The 16,733-nt window shown below is 43.3% G+C and overlaps 1 protein-coding gene and 1 long non-coding RNA gene across 2 annotated transcripts in view; one reads left to right on the top strand and one right to left on the bottom strand.

Annotated features, from left to right (window-relative positions):
• The window catches only part of RAMP1 (receptor activity modifying protein 1), a 34,603-nt gene extending 19,250 nt beyond the window's left edge, over positions 1-15,353 (bottom strand). Inside the window, exons 1-2 of the mRNA XM_083715474.1 lie at positions 15,173-15,353; positions 2,954-3,092 (exon numbers count right to left, since the gene is read on the bottom strand). Of these exons, the coding sequence (XP_083571600.1) occupies positions 2,954-3,092; positions 15,173-15,224 (191 nt within the window). The 5' untranslated portion in view covers positions 15,225-15,353. The remainder of the gene's footprint in view (positions 1-2,953; positions 3,093-15,172) is intronic.
• Positions 6,690-15,325, top strand: LOC310833560. Its single transcript, XR_014558793.1, has 2 exons — positions 6,690-8,071; positions 9,509-15,325. It is a non-coding gene; the product is annotated as an uncharacterized lncRNA (long non-coding RNA).
• Positions 15,354-16,733: the final 1,380 nt, after the last annotated feature.

The raw sequence follows: 16,733 nt of genomic DNA, 5'->3' as shown, positions 1-16,733 counted from the left end.
TGGAGGCGAGAGTGCCTGTCATTTGCTGCGGCATCCGACCATAGATTGTTTGCCTTTAGGGTGGTTCTTTTTCCGTGTGCATTTGTTTGTTGTCATGTAAATCATATTTGAGGAAATAAGCCCAGGTCATTTTGTGTGGATCACTCATCCCCGAAAGGAGAGAGGGCAAGTGGAAAGAGGGCGATTGAGGAGATGAAAAACACTGAGCTTGGCTTTAGTGTTCCTTGTTCACTTCTCTCCTTTTTCAAAACTGGGAGACACACAGTGGAAAGGCAAACAAAGGAGGAAGTCAGGAGTCCCTAGCTGTTTTCTTCATGACCTTGTGCATGAAAAGTGTAAACCCTTGAAGGTATAGTTGGTATAGTTGGAGGGGAATCTGTGAAGCTGTCTTTGCTGGTTATTTGGAAAGCAAACTCAGAATCAGCAAAGAAAAGAAAAATCTTCTGAAACCCCCCAAGGCCTTTTCTGACTATCATTTTCTTTTCATCTTTCTATATCTTTGCTACTAATTTAGGATTCCCTATGGCAGAGGTTTGTTGCTATAACCTGAAAGGAGCAATGGCAAGGAATCTTAAAAGGAAGAAATAAAGTGTATTATCAGGGGGCAGGTGCTTTTGTCCGACATGAAGCAATTAGAGCTCCTCGGTGCATTCAAGATTTGGACTTGCTGGTATGCCTAGATTGGTAGGCTAATTTCAAGCAAAGAGCAGAGAAGCAGTAACTGCAAAGAAGCAAGTTCTGTGCAATCCCCTCCTCACATGAAATACTCTGCCTGCCAGTCTTTCCTGAGTTTTAGCCCCCTTTTTAGTAACAGGTGCAGGGGGCAATCTTGCCTGGATACCAGAATTACTTTTGAACCTAGTTTAGTGTTTAGTTTAGTTTAGATTAATTTGGGTGTGTAAAGACTGATGACCGGAGTGACTAAAAGAAAAGGATTGATTCTTGCTGGGAAATTAACTGGGAGTGTAAATTAGCAGAAGCGGAACTGATTTGGGTGAACTTAGTAGGATGCAAATGAACTAAATTATTTCTTTCAGGGCAAGCAGGGGAAAGGTAGTGTGTATCTTGTTTGGGGGTGGTGCACAGAGTGGTTTGGCACACAGTTTTGCCCTGTATCTTTTGGGGGGCCAGGGCCAGCCCTCCCATGAGGCAGAATGAAGCAGCCGCCTTGCACAGGGGAATCCCCCAGCCCCTCCCCAGCTGCTGGGGTGGCACAGGGCAGGGGGCTTGTGAGAGAGATCTTGCCAGAAGCCACTGCCACACACCTTTCCGGTGGTGAACCACTGTTGGTGACTTTAGGCAACTGCCAACCTGGTGGGGGCTTGAAGCCAGAGCCAGTTTGTGAGGAGGAGCAGTTGCCGCCATGAATGAGGAAAGGCTGTTCTCAGGATCTGGCAGGGCTTGGCGATATCTCAAGAAAAGGCAGCATAGTGGCTCCTTTAAGTGGGCCCTCTCTTCCTCACCTCGCAGAGCTTCCTGCATCTGTCACCAGAGCCAGGGGATGTCAGTGATGAATTCTTGGCTTGTGAGGGACAAACCTCTGGCTGCTCCATTTGGTCAGTCTCAGGGCTCTTTAGAACCTCAGCCAGTAGGCAGGGTATAAATTCCTCTAAATAAAGAAATAAATTGCCTTGTGTGTTTGTTCTCACCACCGGGAATTCCAAAGTGAGGGCTTTTAGGTTACAATCTCTCAGGCTTCTTTTTTTTACTGTTATTTTTCAGGACTCAGATGCGTCTCCCTGTCTTGTTCTAGCCAGTCACTGACGCGAAGAGCCCTCCATTGTTTGGAGCTGGCACCTTGGTGGCAACATTGCCAGCCAGGACTGTATTAGGTGGGTCCTTTTGCCAATATATCAGGGACGCAGGTGGCGCTGTGGGTTAAAGCCTCAGCACCTAGGACTTGCCGATCGAAAGGTCGGCGGTTTGAATCCCTGCGGCGGGGTGCGCTCCCACTGCTTGGTCCCAGCGCCTGCCAACCTAGCAGTTTGAAAGCACCTCCGGGTGCAAGTAGATAAATAGGGACCGCTTACCAGCGGGAAGGTAAACGGCGTTTCCGTGTGCGGCTCTGGCTCGCCAGAGCAGCGATGTCACGCTGGCCACGTGACCCGGAAGTGTCTCTGGACAGCGCTGGCCCCTGGCCTCTTGAGTGAGATGGGTGCACAACCCCAGAGTCTGTCAAGACTGGCCCGTACGGGCAGGGGTACCTTTACCTTTACCTTTGCCAATATGTCTCTCAGTTTCTGGTTTTACCTGTTGTTTCCATAATAGCCTGGTCTGTGGATGACTAAGAAACCCTTCCTGTCAACCTGTCCTCATTAGCCCTCTCTTGTTCAAACTCCTAATCTTACAACATAACTATACTGGGAGGATGTGTAATGGTTTGTATTGCATCCCATTTAGTTGGTTTTGGTCTTTTATTCTCTGCAAACGCATGCTGCCATTTTTATCTTTTTTCATTTTTCAGGGTTTTGGCTAAAGAGTTAAAATCCAAATATTTGTTTAAGTCAAATATTTCATTTCATTTCATGTTCAGCTCATGTAAGGATTTTCAATTTTTTGGCTTGCATCCACTAGATCAGATGAAATCATTGTAATAATATGTTCTAAAAATAAGTCTCCGTATTTTGCTCTGTCAAATGTTGGACGCTGTGCTAGATTATGACGCAGAATGAGAAGAAAAACAGGGGCAGGGGATGTAGCAAATCATCATTTGCTATAAGGTTGCTCAAATTATCTGTCATTACCTTGAAAGTAGCCTAGTTGGTCAACTATGAAGATTGCATATGACCAGTTGGAACAAGGGTGGATGCACAGCCTTTCGTCTAGCAAGCAGAAAACGGTTCTTTACACCAATGCAGGAGGCTATGAGATACACTCCAGAATCCTAGCATGCCATTTCTTAGATGTTTACATAGCTCTTTTCTTCCCACTGGACAAAACAATTTCAACTCACCCCAAAGTCATATCCCAGTCACACCACAGAGTCTTCCTGAGAGTTTCCATGTCAGATTGAAACTTGCTGAGACAATATTCCTGGATGTACTGCCCATAGGCGACTTCATGGCATGCCCTGACCACCATAAAGTGATGGGCTGAAATGGAAAGGCGGAAAGGGGAGGGAGAGACAAAAAGGGGGAAGAAAGGTAAAGGCCAGGACTGAGTTGATTGATTCATTCTAACACATTTCAAAGTTACCAGTGCAAGAGAGAGGCTAGAGTTCCTTCCCTCAGAAACATCTCCACGTGTCTCTCTTCACTCCTGGGATAAACAACCATTAGCAGGAAAAGAACACTAATGGGCAGTGATTCCTCTGCATCCCAATTTGAGGTAGATCTAATAAGCTGGACTAACTGTCAGTTGAATAAGCAATTGGATGGGATAATGGCCACCTTCCAGCTGATCCTCTGCTGAGGAGGTTTTTACCTCAGGAAGAAGGGGAAATTAATAAAAAACTACTATACTGCCCCCTCCCCCAATAAAAGGTATGTACTGTGGCCTGCTGGTTCATCCAAAGGACTGTCATTCAAAATTAGGAAGAAAAAACCCCTATAAGCTAGTATTGTAAGATTCTGCTGACTCTTATTAAACTTTTTGCTTAGGAAATATCTGTTGCAAAGGTGCCTACATATTTACAAATTTGTTTGTCCTGACCAAGCATTTCGATCACCTCCCATGACAATATGAGAATTCCCTGATAGAAAATCAATTGCCCCCAAACAGTCTCTGGGAACGCCCATACACCTTGAGAAGATGTAAAGAAGTCTCTGATGAGATTAGAGATGGGAAGGCCTGGAAAAAATCCAGAGAAAAAACAAGCCAGTCCCCCCCCCCCATTTCCCCCCAAAGCCATTTTTTCCCATTTGGAGAAAAAACAGAAAAAACCTGGGTTTCCCCCCAATTTTTCCGGGTTTTTTCAGGCTTTCCCATCTCTAGATGGGATATAAACATTAATACAAATAAAGAAATGCCATTACTGAGATCAACCTGAAGTGTCAAGACACCATCGTGGGACTGCGCTTCCATAATTTTACAATCACCCTCCAATTCCATGGGAAGAAGAACTGTAGCAGCCAAACCCTAAAACTATGGAGATGCAGGATAGAAACATCAATGTTTTTCCCAAAAAATATATTCTATAAAACAGGTGTAAATAGTTGACAAACTATTTTATTGATTAGATAATAAATCAATAAATAAATTGATAAAAGATAAACCTCTGCTTGCCTAGCCAGAGATATTCCATGACAGTATAATTCAGATTTAGAATTGTTTTTCCCTCTGTTTTGCTACTTTGTCAACAATTACAGGAATCAAATGGGAGCTAGAAAGCCTCTATCAAACTTCTGTGTGGAACAGAAATTGCCTTACTAGACTCAGGATAATGATTGATGCCACTAAAGACAGCCCTTTCCTATTGCTCACTGCTTGCCTTAAAAAAAATAATCAGTTGTGCAAAGGCATGAATAACATCACATCTCATTTGGTCCACAGAAAGCAAAGAGACTCAATATAGTTCTTGGCTATCTTAATCATTTCCATTGGGGGATATGAGCCTGACATTCATGACCAAGTTCCGCATGTACAGACAATACTATTTGCTCGGCATTAACAGCCCAGAATGTTGGCAGCCCTGCGCTTCCTCCAGGGCCCTCCTGGATATAAAAAGAGCCCGTGAAGTCCATGAAGACACATGATAGTCCTTTGACCAAAATAGACCAACACTCTCTCTATGATGGTAAAATACACTAACTTACAGCTTTTACAAATGCAACCCATTTATAATACACTCCTCCATCATGTTCTTCAAATTTACAGCAATAGTACATATTTCTTTCCAAATCCAGTCCAAGTTCCCAAACTACTGTATTGATTATAACTAAGGTAAAGCAACAGAACTCGGGGCATCCAACAGTTTGAATTTAAATATGCTTTGTTGTTGTTTAGTCATTTAATCATGTCCAACTCTTCGTGACCCCATAGACCAGAGCACGCCAGGCCCTCCTGTCTTCCACTGCCTCCCGCAGTTTGGTCAAACTCATGCTGGTAGCTTCGAGAACACTGTCCAACCATCTCGTCCTCTGCCGTCCCCTTCTCCTTGTGCCCTCCATCTTTCCCAACATCAGGGTCTTTTCCAGGGAGTCTTCTCTTCTCATGAGGTGGCCAAAGTATTGGAGCCTTAGCTTCACGATCTGTCCTTTCAGTGAGCACTCAGGGCTGATTTCCTTAAGAATGGATAAATCCTGCTGAGGCCAGGCCCAGCTAATATTTTCCCCCAGGGATCAAAATAAGAGTGCTACACTCTTCATACGACTAATTTTTTCAACAGCTCAGAGATTTTCCACTATCACGCTTAATGTAATTTACATGTCTGATACTTGAGTTTATTAAGAAATATTTTAAGCTGCTTATTAGTAGGGACACATGAGAAATTTGATCTTTGCCAGTTCTGATACACACTGAACTGATCTACACTAACTGGACTAATGTGTAGATCAAAATGAAGCTATCCACCACTTATCCCGGCTTTTACATTTGTTTTAAAAATTATGTGCCTTATAAATGCTCATAAATACAGACATACTTACATACATAATGTGCTACAGTTATTGATTAAAAATGTACCAAAATGCATTCCTATTTTGAGAAATAATGTGCTCAGAAACATAAATTTAATGTGGATTTTTATAAAATATTGTCAAAATAAAGCAAACGTATGAGTAAACTAATCATTGTGGCATCCTGTTCTTCTTTAAAAAGGTAAAGCTACCCCTGACCATTAGGTCCAGTTGCGGACGACTCTGGGGTTGCAGCGCTCATCTTGCTTTACTGGCCGAGGGAGCCGCTGTACAGCTTCCGGGTCATGTGGCCAGCATGTCTAAGCTGCTTCTGGTGAACCAGAGCAGTGCATGGAAATGCCATTTGCCTTCCTGCTGGAGTGGTACCTATTTATCTACTTGCACTTGACATGCTTTCGAACTGCTAGGTTGGCAGGAGCAGGGACTGAGCAACGGGAGCTCACCCAGTTGCAGGGATTCGAACCGCCGACCTTCTGATCGGCAAGCCCTAGGCTCTGTGGTTTAGACCATAGCGCCACCTGCATCCCTTTGCTCTGCTTTGGGCAGTCCTAAAAAATAAGCCAGGAGCTATTCTTCTAAGACTTCAACCTGATTAGTAGCAGTGGGTGGAAGGGTAGAAACATATGTATCACAGATCCATCCTTACTACCCAGAATCATACAACTACAGAGTTGGTAAGGGACCCCGAGGGTCATCTAATCCAACTTCCTGCAAAGTAGACATCTCCACTAAACGCTGCAGTACTACAGCCAGCTTCTCAGAGAGTCACCATTGTCATTCTTGTGACAATGAACCTTGTGATGGGCACACCTCAAGTGCAGCTCAGGTGACAGAAATGATTGGATGATGCTCTTCTGTTCACATAAGGAAGGCATCACTTCCTTCAAATTGCTCTCTCACCCTCAGCTTCAGGCACCCAGTTCCACACCATTCCCAAGAGTCTTCTAGTCACCAACGGCAGACTTTTTCTGGGGGGCGGGGAAGAAAGAAGAATGTGGGGCATTCCCATTCTGCGACTGTAAAGTCCATTTCATTCACAGAAAAATCTTTGTTTTTAGAAACTGTAATTATTATTATTATTATTATTATTATTATTATTATTATTACCCGCCCATCTGGCTGGATTTCCCCAGCCACTCTGTATAAACATGGATCCAACACAGTAACAAACCAAATCAGAATAACTTATCATTTTATACACTTCAGCTCCTTATAACTTCCCAGCGTTGCCAACCTCTCCCCCTCCCCCCAGTACAAAGGCAATGCACTCCCTGAATTAAAAGCATTCACAGCTTCAGGCTGATGACATATTAGCCCTCAGAGGCTTCTCCCTCAGCAATCATAGGATTGCATGAAATGCTTGTGATGAAATCTAAAACCGAGAGCTGCTCCCCAGTTTTTCTACTTTATTGCGTGTCCTAGAGGTGATTAATGATTCTCCAAAGCCTTGATGGAGTTTGACCAATCGTCTATCAATGTCAAGAGCTTCCCAGCTCTCTGCTGGGAGTGACCCAAAGCTAACAGCTGGGCAGGTGGCTGGGGCTGCAGCTGCCGTCCATTTCTGTGGAGAGGCAGGCAATGACCCACTGATTAGCTTTTCTCCTTGGTCTTTTCTGACTACCAAAATGTAAAACATTTTGATCAAACTGTTCATCACCATCTCAAGTAGCATTCCATATGCTCCAGTGGATTGCACTCATGGCTTTATGATATTAAAGAACTATGAAAATACTTTTTTAACCCTTTCCATTTTGAACTGGCTTGGATAAACATTCCAGTATTTGGAAGGGTATTGCGTATGCCTGTGGGTATCAGAAGTGAATACCATGGGTCTCTATGTGGCCCACAGGACAGCATACAGGAATAAAAAACCTGTAAAACAAAAAAGACAACACAACCAAGTAATGTTTAGCTCTTCACCTGAAGGCATGGTTCCACAAAGTACATGCTTATTTCCGTGAAGGCAACTAAAACATGCCTGCATTTTCCCCTACTGCACCCTCTGTACTTAAACACAAAACCTAAGCAGCTAAACCCTTTGCTGAACAACTTGTTTCCTTTGCAGAAGAGACACCCTGTTGTAGCAGAATGTTCAAAACATTCAATTGCAGCAAGACTCCCTCCTCCTGCAGTGCGCACATTTCCCATGGTGAGCTGTAGTTTTCCTTTGTTCTGGGACTGAGCAGAATTCCATGTCTGTAGGGATTCCAGTTTCTTGGCAAGGAATCTCAAGGCCCATTTCCATGGAGATGAAAGAAAAGTGTCGGAAGAAAGTCTATCAGTGACAAATGGTGAAGTAGAGGAGGAGGAGTCTCCCTCTTTCTCTGTCTTGCTAGTTTCTTCCTCAACTGGTTCCCTGGCCAACTGACTCATGCCTTAGTCCAAGCTGTGGTTCTAAGGTCCGCTTGCTAGCCTTTAGCTAGATCAGCTTCGCTCAAGCCAGTGTCCTGAATGTCCATTTTCTGTCCATGATCCCAGGCTCTTCTACATGACAGGTAGGTCCCACTCACAGACATTTGGATTTCTCCCATTTTTTGGCCTGTCTCTAGGGTACGCCAGTTGTTGGGTCCTGAGAATGAGTATGCAAAGGGCACAGAAATCTACTGCTTCTCTGCCTCCACCTGCAGGAAGGGTGAGACAGCACTGGATGGCCAGCAGCCATGCAGCAACACATCGGATCCATCAATCTTTACCTGTGGAGGTTGGTGCCAACCATACCCAGCCCTACACAGTTGCCTTAAAGCCCCGCCCTCGGGCTTTTTGAAGACACCTGGTTAGCAACTATGGGAAATTGGATGCTTGATCAGACGGTAATCCAAGATGGGCTTTTCTTACATTCTCAGCTATCTGCAGCTCATCTACCTCATGGGCCTCTTCAGCTACCCCTGAACATGGGCTTCTGGGTCAGCTTTGACTTTGTCTAGCCTGTATAGTAATTGTGCTGGTGGTTTTGCAGCAAATAGTTTGATATCAGCTGGGATTTTATCTACTACTTCTGCCCCTTAGTGCTGATGTAGTTATGCATGTTATTATTATTATTATTTCTGTTGTCTGGTCTAAGTCTTTGACCATAAGAAAGACAGACTGACTTTTTCTAATCACTGAGGAAGCAAAGGCCTCCTCTCCTCACAAAGCCTCCAAATTTATTCACAGTTGCTCCATTACAATGTCTCTGGCTATGCACACATCATATCTTTAAAGCACCTTCTTTCCTTCAGAGTATTCTGAACACTGAGCTTTACACAACACAGAGTTACAATTCTTAGCAACCTTTAACAAGCTGAATTCTTTGAGGTGGGGTCTGTGCTTTGGATGTGCTTTACAGGGACAGTGTGTACACAGTCTCCTGGAAGACTGCTCTAATTTACTTCAGAACTACTTTTATTTGCTCTACCTTGGCACTGTGACACTAAGAAACACCTTCCGCTCCTGATAACAGAGGGCAAAGTTCCCTATGGAGTGTATTAAAAATCCATAATTATTATTGTTTGTTTGTTTCCTGCCACTAAGAATTGGGGAAATTGAAATTGAAGTACAATGGTACCTTGGTTATCAAACTTAACCCGTTCCGGAAGTCCGTCTGACTCCCGGAACTGTTTGAAAACCAAGGCGCGGCTTCTGATTAGCTGCAGGAAACTCCTGCAGCCGCGTTGGACGTTCAGCTTCCAAAGAACATTCGAAAACCGGTGTTCGGAGACCAAAAAGTACAAGTACCAAGGCGCTCAAGAACCAAGGTACGACTGTAACTATAATTAGCTGTCAGAATGGAATCTACTTGGAGATAATACAGTCACAGCTGTGGAAGTCCAAGACTGATTTAAGGGGGAAACATTAAGGTGGACTGAATGGCTAATAGTATCTAGGACATTAAAAGCCTCCAGTAGGACAAAGGTACTTTTGGATCAATTAATGACCGTGGTATTGCTAAACAGTTGATGGCTGAACAATTAAAAATGATTGATCGATGTTTGATGATGAAGAAGAAAATCAGTCAAAGGATGAGGAAAAATGAGCCAGAGGAATATGAGATGGAAAATGGAAATGGGTATATGCAGAGGCTTCAGACGAAATTGAGGAAAAGCTGGCAGGACTGAATCAAGAAATAATTAAATTGAAAGACGCAGGTGGTCATGTAGAAATGGAATGACTTCCATACAAGGATTTGGAGGTAAAGTAGAAGATAAAATAAAAAAATGCTGATTTGGAGAATTATCTGGATATAGCACTGATGGAGTGGAGAGGGGGGAAAGCTTTGGGACTTCAGTCCTGGTTTTTCTATAGTTCTAGCAGAGAGGGAGTACTCTGCATAAAACCTGGATCGAATTCAGGGAATGGTGCTATTAAAGTTATGGTATGAAAATGGAATGTGCTAGAGGAGGAGATTGGGATGCTATCGTAAACACAACAGGAAATGGAACTAAACATATGGAACTGGATATGAACTAGCTATAATGAGAAACAAAAATGGAATATTGACCCAATGTGTGTGTGTGTGTAGACTTTAATACGGACATGGATGAAAGAATTTATTATTATTCAATATGGAGTAATGGTGGTGGGAATTAATTTTATTCTGTGAACTGCACTGAGACCCCCAGGTACAGGGTGGTATATAAATTCAATGAATAATAACAATAACAACAACAATAATAGAGGTAAAATTAAAAGAAAGAGTATGGTTAACATTTATTAATAATAATAACCATTAGGGAACCTATCCTGAACTTTTTGTAGGAAAAAAATGAATGATTCTGAGACACTTTGACTTACACGAAATATTGTTTTACAGAAAGTGGAGAAGATGGATGTTCACATGGACTGAAGGTTTTAAATACTCAAATTTTCTTTCTTTCTTCCTTTCTTCCTTTTCTTTTCTTCTCTTCCCTTTCTTTCAATTCTCTGTTTCTTTTTTTGTAATTTTACTGTATTATGATAAAACTGTAATAAAAAATCTTATACAAAAGCAACATTTTCCCCAAACCATAATATGACCAATTTGCTATTTCTTAGACAATAAAAATAACTTTAAAACCAAAGAGGGTCTGACTTGTACAGTCTTCTGTTTCCTAGTGAAGAGTTACAAGCTAAACAGTAGTAAATAGTTAATTATGTTGTACAGATAAGTCCATTATATATAGCACAGCCCAATGCATTATTCACTAGTCTTTCCGCAAAGGTAAGTGCTCAGAAGGAAGCAAGAAGCAAAGAAGTGGACCTGACCTCAAAACGAATCGCACAATCTGTATGACAATTTCATTTTTCAGCATTGTAACTCAAGCATTGCCTCAAGAAGTCTGCAAGTGTACAAAAATATTTGATATTGTTTTCAATACTTGCCTCAAATTTTAAAGGGAAAAGGAATGGGCTGACAAGGAAACCCCTGGAGTAACAAGAGTCTTGGAAGTTTTTAATGTAAAAAACAAACCAAATTGGAACTAATATATTTTTAAAAACAACAACACCACATACTGATGATTTTCATTGGTAGTTTTCCACATTCACCAAAAACATTGACTTCCCTCCCTCCGCCCCCCCCCCCCCCGCACTTCCATGGCACTTTCTATCCATTTCTGCTGCATAATTTTATCACTCCATAACCTCTCATTTTATCTCAACATAATTTATACTGCTGATTTTACTCTAATTCTGCTAATGTTTTAATTTGTTTACAATGATTCTTCATATACCATATTTACTTGAATGTAAATGCGCCATCAATCTAATGCACACCCTAATTATCACGACGTAATTTGGCCAAAAGAGGTGTGCATTACATTTGAGTAAATACGGTATTCTACAAACGTTTTCCAGTCTTCTTGATCTCTTATTCTGATGGTTAGGCTTGCTAGCTCTGCATATGGTAAAACATACCTTCTGTTTCTTGACATTATCAGCAGTTACCTGATTCTGATTTGTACATCTTTGCTAGCTTACTTGGTGTCAGGTACCACCTATATATCATTTTCATAATTCTCTTTCAGCACACAACAAGCTGTAAATTTTAAATCAGTTTTCCACAGTTTCTCCCACAAACTAAATTCTGTATTATGTCCTGCTTGGAACCAGCGTAAAGCAATTGAATAAAAGCATAAAAGCAACGTAAAGCATCTTAGCTTAACCAAAGAGAATCACGTGAAGATGTGCTCCTAAAGTGACACCTGCCAGCCATCTAAAGACGTCCTCCCCTAAAGTGGTCCTCAGTGGTAAGACCACTGAGCCCAAAGGCTGCAATTCATGCAGTTGTCCCACTGCCTGATAGATCAAGCCTGAGAATCTGTGTGCTCTAGATCTGCTCTGAAACAGTGAATTTACTTTTTAATATGTGTCAGTGCCAGATGGTTCTACAGTCAAAATGTGATGGGGAAATGAGTGTTGTTTATTTATAACAAGCTCCTTGGTCATTTGTTGTTATCGTTCAATTCACATTGCATCTTGCTATTATGTTTAGAAGCCATTTTATTTTCTGAAGTGTCTATTTTAAGGAGGCTGTCACAATATGCCCATACAGTGATCTTCACTCTATGATTCGATGAGTCTCCCCTGCATTCCAGGGGACTAGATGAGCCCAACTCTGCAGTTCTATAGGTTTAAGTGCCCCGGCCCAAGACCCACCTCTGACCTCCACACTAGCCGCTTTCACAGATTCACATTTGATTTATACTTCATAGTACTACTAAGACACTTCACTTCTATTGAAATGGTAATTCACAAAGCAACATACATAGTGCTACTTTGGCATTAGTGTGAAATGAAAACCAGTGATTTTTACACTTTTTCTTAGCCAAAAGGCTGAGAAGCTATTGAAAACCAGAGATTGATTGATTCATCATTTCAACGAGACATCTGAGCAAACATTATTCAGATTTAATTCCGGGGGGGGGGGGGTGTGATACATGAAAAGCTACCTCACAGCTCACCTTGTACAACCAAATTGGGGTTTTGTTTTTCTTTTGAAGGTCACCATTGTTGAGAAGCCTGCTCACGAAGCCTGCTCATGATTGCTTCACTTGCCAATTCTAAGTGCACTTCACTAGCTGAAATCCAAAACTTTGGTAATATTAGTTGCTGAAATTGCACTTTTAAGGTTGTGCCACCACAGAGATCAAGGATTCTTTTCTGCAACTCCTTGTCTCAATTCCTGGTGGCTCTGTGTCCACTGTGGATGCTTGTCTTCACTAGATACCCTCCCACAAATTTGTTTTTTAGCTTGTGTTCTGGTGAGCTACAAGGGAAGAATGTTGTGCTGAGTTCTAAGTGGTGGGGTAGATTTTAGCGTGTGAAGGAGGGAATTATTGCTGCTTCTCCTCCGAAGAACAGAAGACTGTTCCTCCTTCTACCCACTACAAAGCATACGTCTGCATTATAGTCCCAGCATACCTCCAGTTGTGGAAGAAGTCTAGAAAGCCAGAGAAACAGACCAGAAAGTGAACAGAGCGTCCTTACTCCATACAGAGCTATAGGAAGGCCATACAGATGGCCAGAAAAGTCTGTCTTACTGAAAAATACTGAAAATTGCCTTTCTCCTGCCTCTTTGCAGCCAGCAATCATGGAAATTGTTGAAATGAGTGTCTCATCAAAACAATGTGTTCTAGCCCAGACACTGCATTTTGTGATCCTTTGGTCTGGTCAACCTTAGCTAGAGTCCAGCAGGGCAGCAACAGCTTTGCTACAACCCACCTGAGATGGCCTTGCTTGCTATCCATTTGTGGGTTTTGACCCAGAGGCTGAAGACCAGTGCATGACTACAGTGACCCAGCTGTTTTACTCTGCTTCATTTCCATTCCAAGGAAAGAGTTTCAACTTCATATTCACCAAACATAATTTGCATTACTGTCACCAATAAGGCAACACATAAACTTATAGCGCTGCAAGGGAGCAGAAAGGTCACTTACTTTAACCCTCCACTGCAAGGCAGGGTCATCTATTCCACTGGTATAACATTATTGCAATAGCAAATTGTGATACCAAAGGTGACCACGCTTGACTGCAGTGCCACAGGCAACAGGGAAACACAGTGGTGCAAATCCTTGCCTCACAGCATAGCCTCCTCAGGACACCTGAGCAATACACTGAAGATAACCTGTGCAGTAAACATGCTCAGTGACACTGTGGGACAAAGCAAGTACAAAGCAAGCCATGAGCATGTAAGAAGATGGCTATTAACCTACTAGCCCCACTAGGCAACACCCACCTTCCTTTTCTGTACATCCCTTATAATTTAAGTGGCCATTTCTGTTAGACCTTTGCTTGCTTTTGATACAATTTGTCATGGCTAAATATTTGTCCATTTTAAGCAACTCCCTGGAAAACTGAAAACTTGAGCAGTGACACATCTGCACAAAGTTTAAGCTGAGGAATAAAATTGTACAGGAGAAATTATATGATGTCATTTTGATGTCAGGTGATTGACAGGTGGGCACACAGGGTGAGGGGAGATAAGGATCTAGCTGCCAGCCAGACGCAGATCCCCCACCCCCAGACTAATGATGCATGTAAGCATACTAGCAATGTTTCTGAATGCTTAGCTTCTTGAAAGCACAAGGCACCTTCCCTTCACTGTTGATTTCCATATGCTGCAAGAGAGGATTTGTAATACAATCAAATCCCGGAAAGGAAAAAGATGGACATAAAACAACAACAAAGGTCTGCAGGCAAATGGTTTGAGCAGAGGAAGAGGGATTTACATGGGTGGCACAAACAAGTTTTATAATTTATAGAACATGGTCTGTTACATGCAGCCAGTTCCTGGAAGCAAGTGGCTCAAGGATGCAAGGCAGCTGCCACACTCAGTGTAGGCAAAAGCCTTGTCCCTGATTCCCAGGTGCACTTTAGGAAAGGAAATGCATTCTATACATGTTCAGATTCTTGTACTGGCATTGAAGGGTTGCATTCATCTAAACAATTTAAAGTGCTGGGGGGAAAACACATAGATGGGTACATGTCAAAGATTGGCTGTCAGGTCTGCAGCTGGTGGCCAACCTGGATTTGTTGTGTGTAATGTGTGAAAGGGTCTGCGGTGTTGGTGAGTGTTGGTGATCTGTTCAAATCCCTCCCTGTGGCTGCCTCAAGCTTGTTTCCGACATCCTCCTTCTGACTACTCAAGGTTACTCTTCTAGCCAGCTTGCCTTGGGATGCAGCCTGCCTCAACTCTGCTGGATGGAGGAGATTTACTGACTTCAGGGGTTAACAGAAGTCTCACATCTGCCCACTCGTGTGTGGGAAAATAACGCAGAAGCTGGGTGCAAATTAAACAGAAGAGAGTAAATTTTGTGCAATCAAACCACTTAAAGGGGACAAAAGAAGCAACGCGCTCACACCACAGCCCAAGGGTTTGAGGAAGTAAAATGTCTCAAAGCCACCCCACCCTCACTCGCCCACTCCCGGCTCGCTTGGTGGGAAATCTCCCGGACTGCATCACAGGCATTGTCATTTGCCCTCAGGGTATTGCAGATCCTGTTAATTGTTAGATGGAGACCGACTGGCATTATCGCAGGTCTTCCTATATTACCACGGCATGGGAACGATCACCTTTGTCCCGCGCCTCCATTACGCCAAGTCCTTGTCTCCCAAACGCATCGGCGCCAAGCAGCACTCACCCAGGAGGAGCCACACGAAGCGCTTCAGCCGGGCGACCATCCCCAAAGCCATGGCTGGCCGAGAGGAGAGAGCCTCGCCGACGCCCGCGGACTTCACTGCCAAGGGGCGACGCGATCCATGCCGAGGAGCCCTGCCAGAAGCTCTCTCGCGCGCCCAGAGGATCCCCGGAGCCGCGTCTGGCCAGAGGCAGAGCTCTCTCTTCGGAACGCGATCGGCTGCTGAAGGGGCCACGTGGGAGCCGAAGCTCTGATTGGATCGCCCCGTGGATCGCTCAGCTGAAAGAAATCCTCTCCGCCTTCCACGCCCCCCCCCACCCCGGCCAGGTCCTGGTTGCTAAGGCGGGCGCGGAGCCCGGCGAAGGGGAGCCAGCCAGGCGCAAGCCCCGCGCGCAAAGGGAGCGCAGAGGAGGAGGAGGAGGAGGAGGAGGAGCTGAAGTTGTTGCTTGGGAGAGAAACCTCGGCAAAGGGGCGAGCAAAGAAACCCAAAACTGCAGGAAGGTGGTTTGATTGTCAGGAAGCAGAGAGCAAGGTGTTGAGTTCTGCAGAACTCCTCGGCAGGCTGGATGTTTAAAGGGGAGTGAAGCCTGAAGGTTGCAACAAATGTCGCCCTGAATCGAGAAGATGACCTTCCCCGCCACCTCTCAAACGTCGAACCCAAAAAGTTCTGAATATTGAAAAGACACTTCTGTGCCTTTGTGGTTGACAGCCATTTCTAATGTTTTGTGCCGATACTGAGCTTTTCTTCCAGAGTACCTATTTTATTCCTCTGAAGTTCAAAGACTTGACACTAAGAGGAATGATTGATGTGCAGAGCATTTCATCAACTGGGCACCTGCTATCGAGACAGAAACGCTCATTCCCCAGTTCAAAGGAACAAATGGTTAACCCGAATGACTTTCTAATATAACCAAACGTCATTTTTGTCAACAGTTGGCAACCCGTTCCCAGTGGGAGTACACTGCATGCACTGTAAACAGAAGTGTGTATTTAGCCATACCATAAAGGCTCATAATTACAAATACATTATTCTACTAAGCACTTCCTGAGACCTAGAAGAAGGGAATACAAGGGTTGTGTCCATACTGGGGAGTTTGTGCATATATGGGTTGCTGTTTCTGTGTGTTTGTCTTCATCCGTATATTAACACTTTTGACTTTATGCTTCCAAAATCTTTCTCCTGTCCATCCTAGTGGATGGTGCTCTATGGGATGTGTTTGCAGTGTTGTCATCTCACCTCAAGCAGTACTTCGTCACTCACTGCAAGTTCCAGAAACCTGGGGCATATGATAGGCATGCATTTAAGTGTGCATTTATTTGTGTTCAAACACCTTCTATTTATTTTTTGTACACCTTTTTTTAAAAAAAAGATTTGAAATACAAGTTTCCTCAATATACTATATATGAAACATCAGTTTTAAAAAATTGAAAAAGGTGTGTGTTGCTCCCATGTACCAAATGAATGCCCCTTGACCAAATCCTTAGAAACGTTAAATTTATTGGTAATAAGGTTTCTGTCCCAAACCTGGTATGTTTACATTTGTGTCAGTTGCTATTATTACCC

The sequence above is a fragment of the Podarcis gaigeae genome (genome assembly GCF_964106915.1).
Source record: "Podarcis gaigeae genome assembly, chromosome: 1".
In the NCBI taxonomy this organism is placed as follows: Eukaryota; Metazoa; Chordata; class Lepidosauria; order Squamata; family Lacertidae; genus Podarcis; species Podarcis gaigeae.
This window is presented reverse-complemented; position numbering and strand designations above follow the sequence as displayed.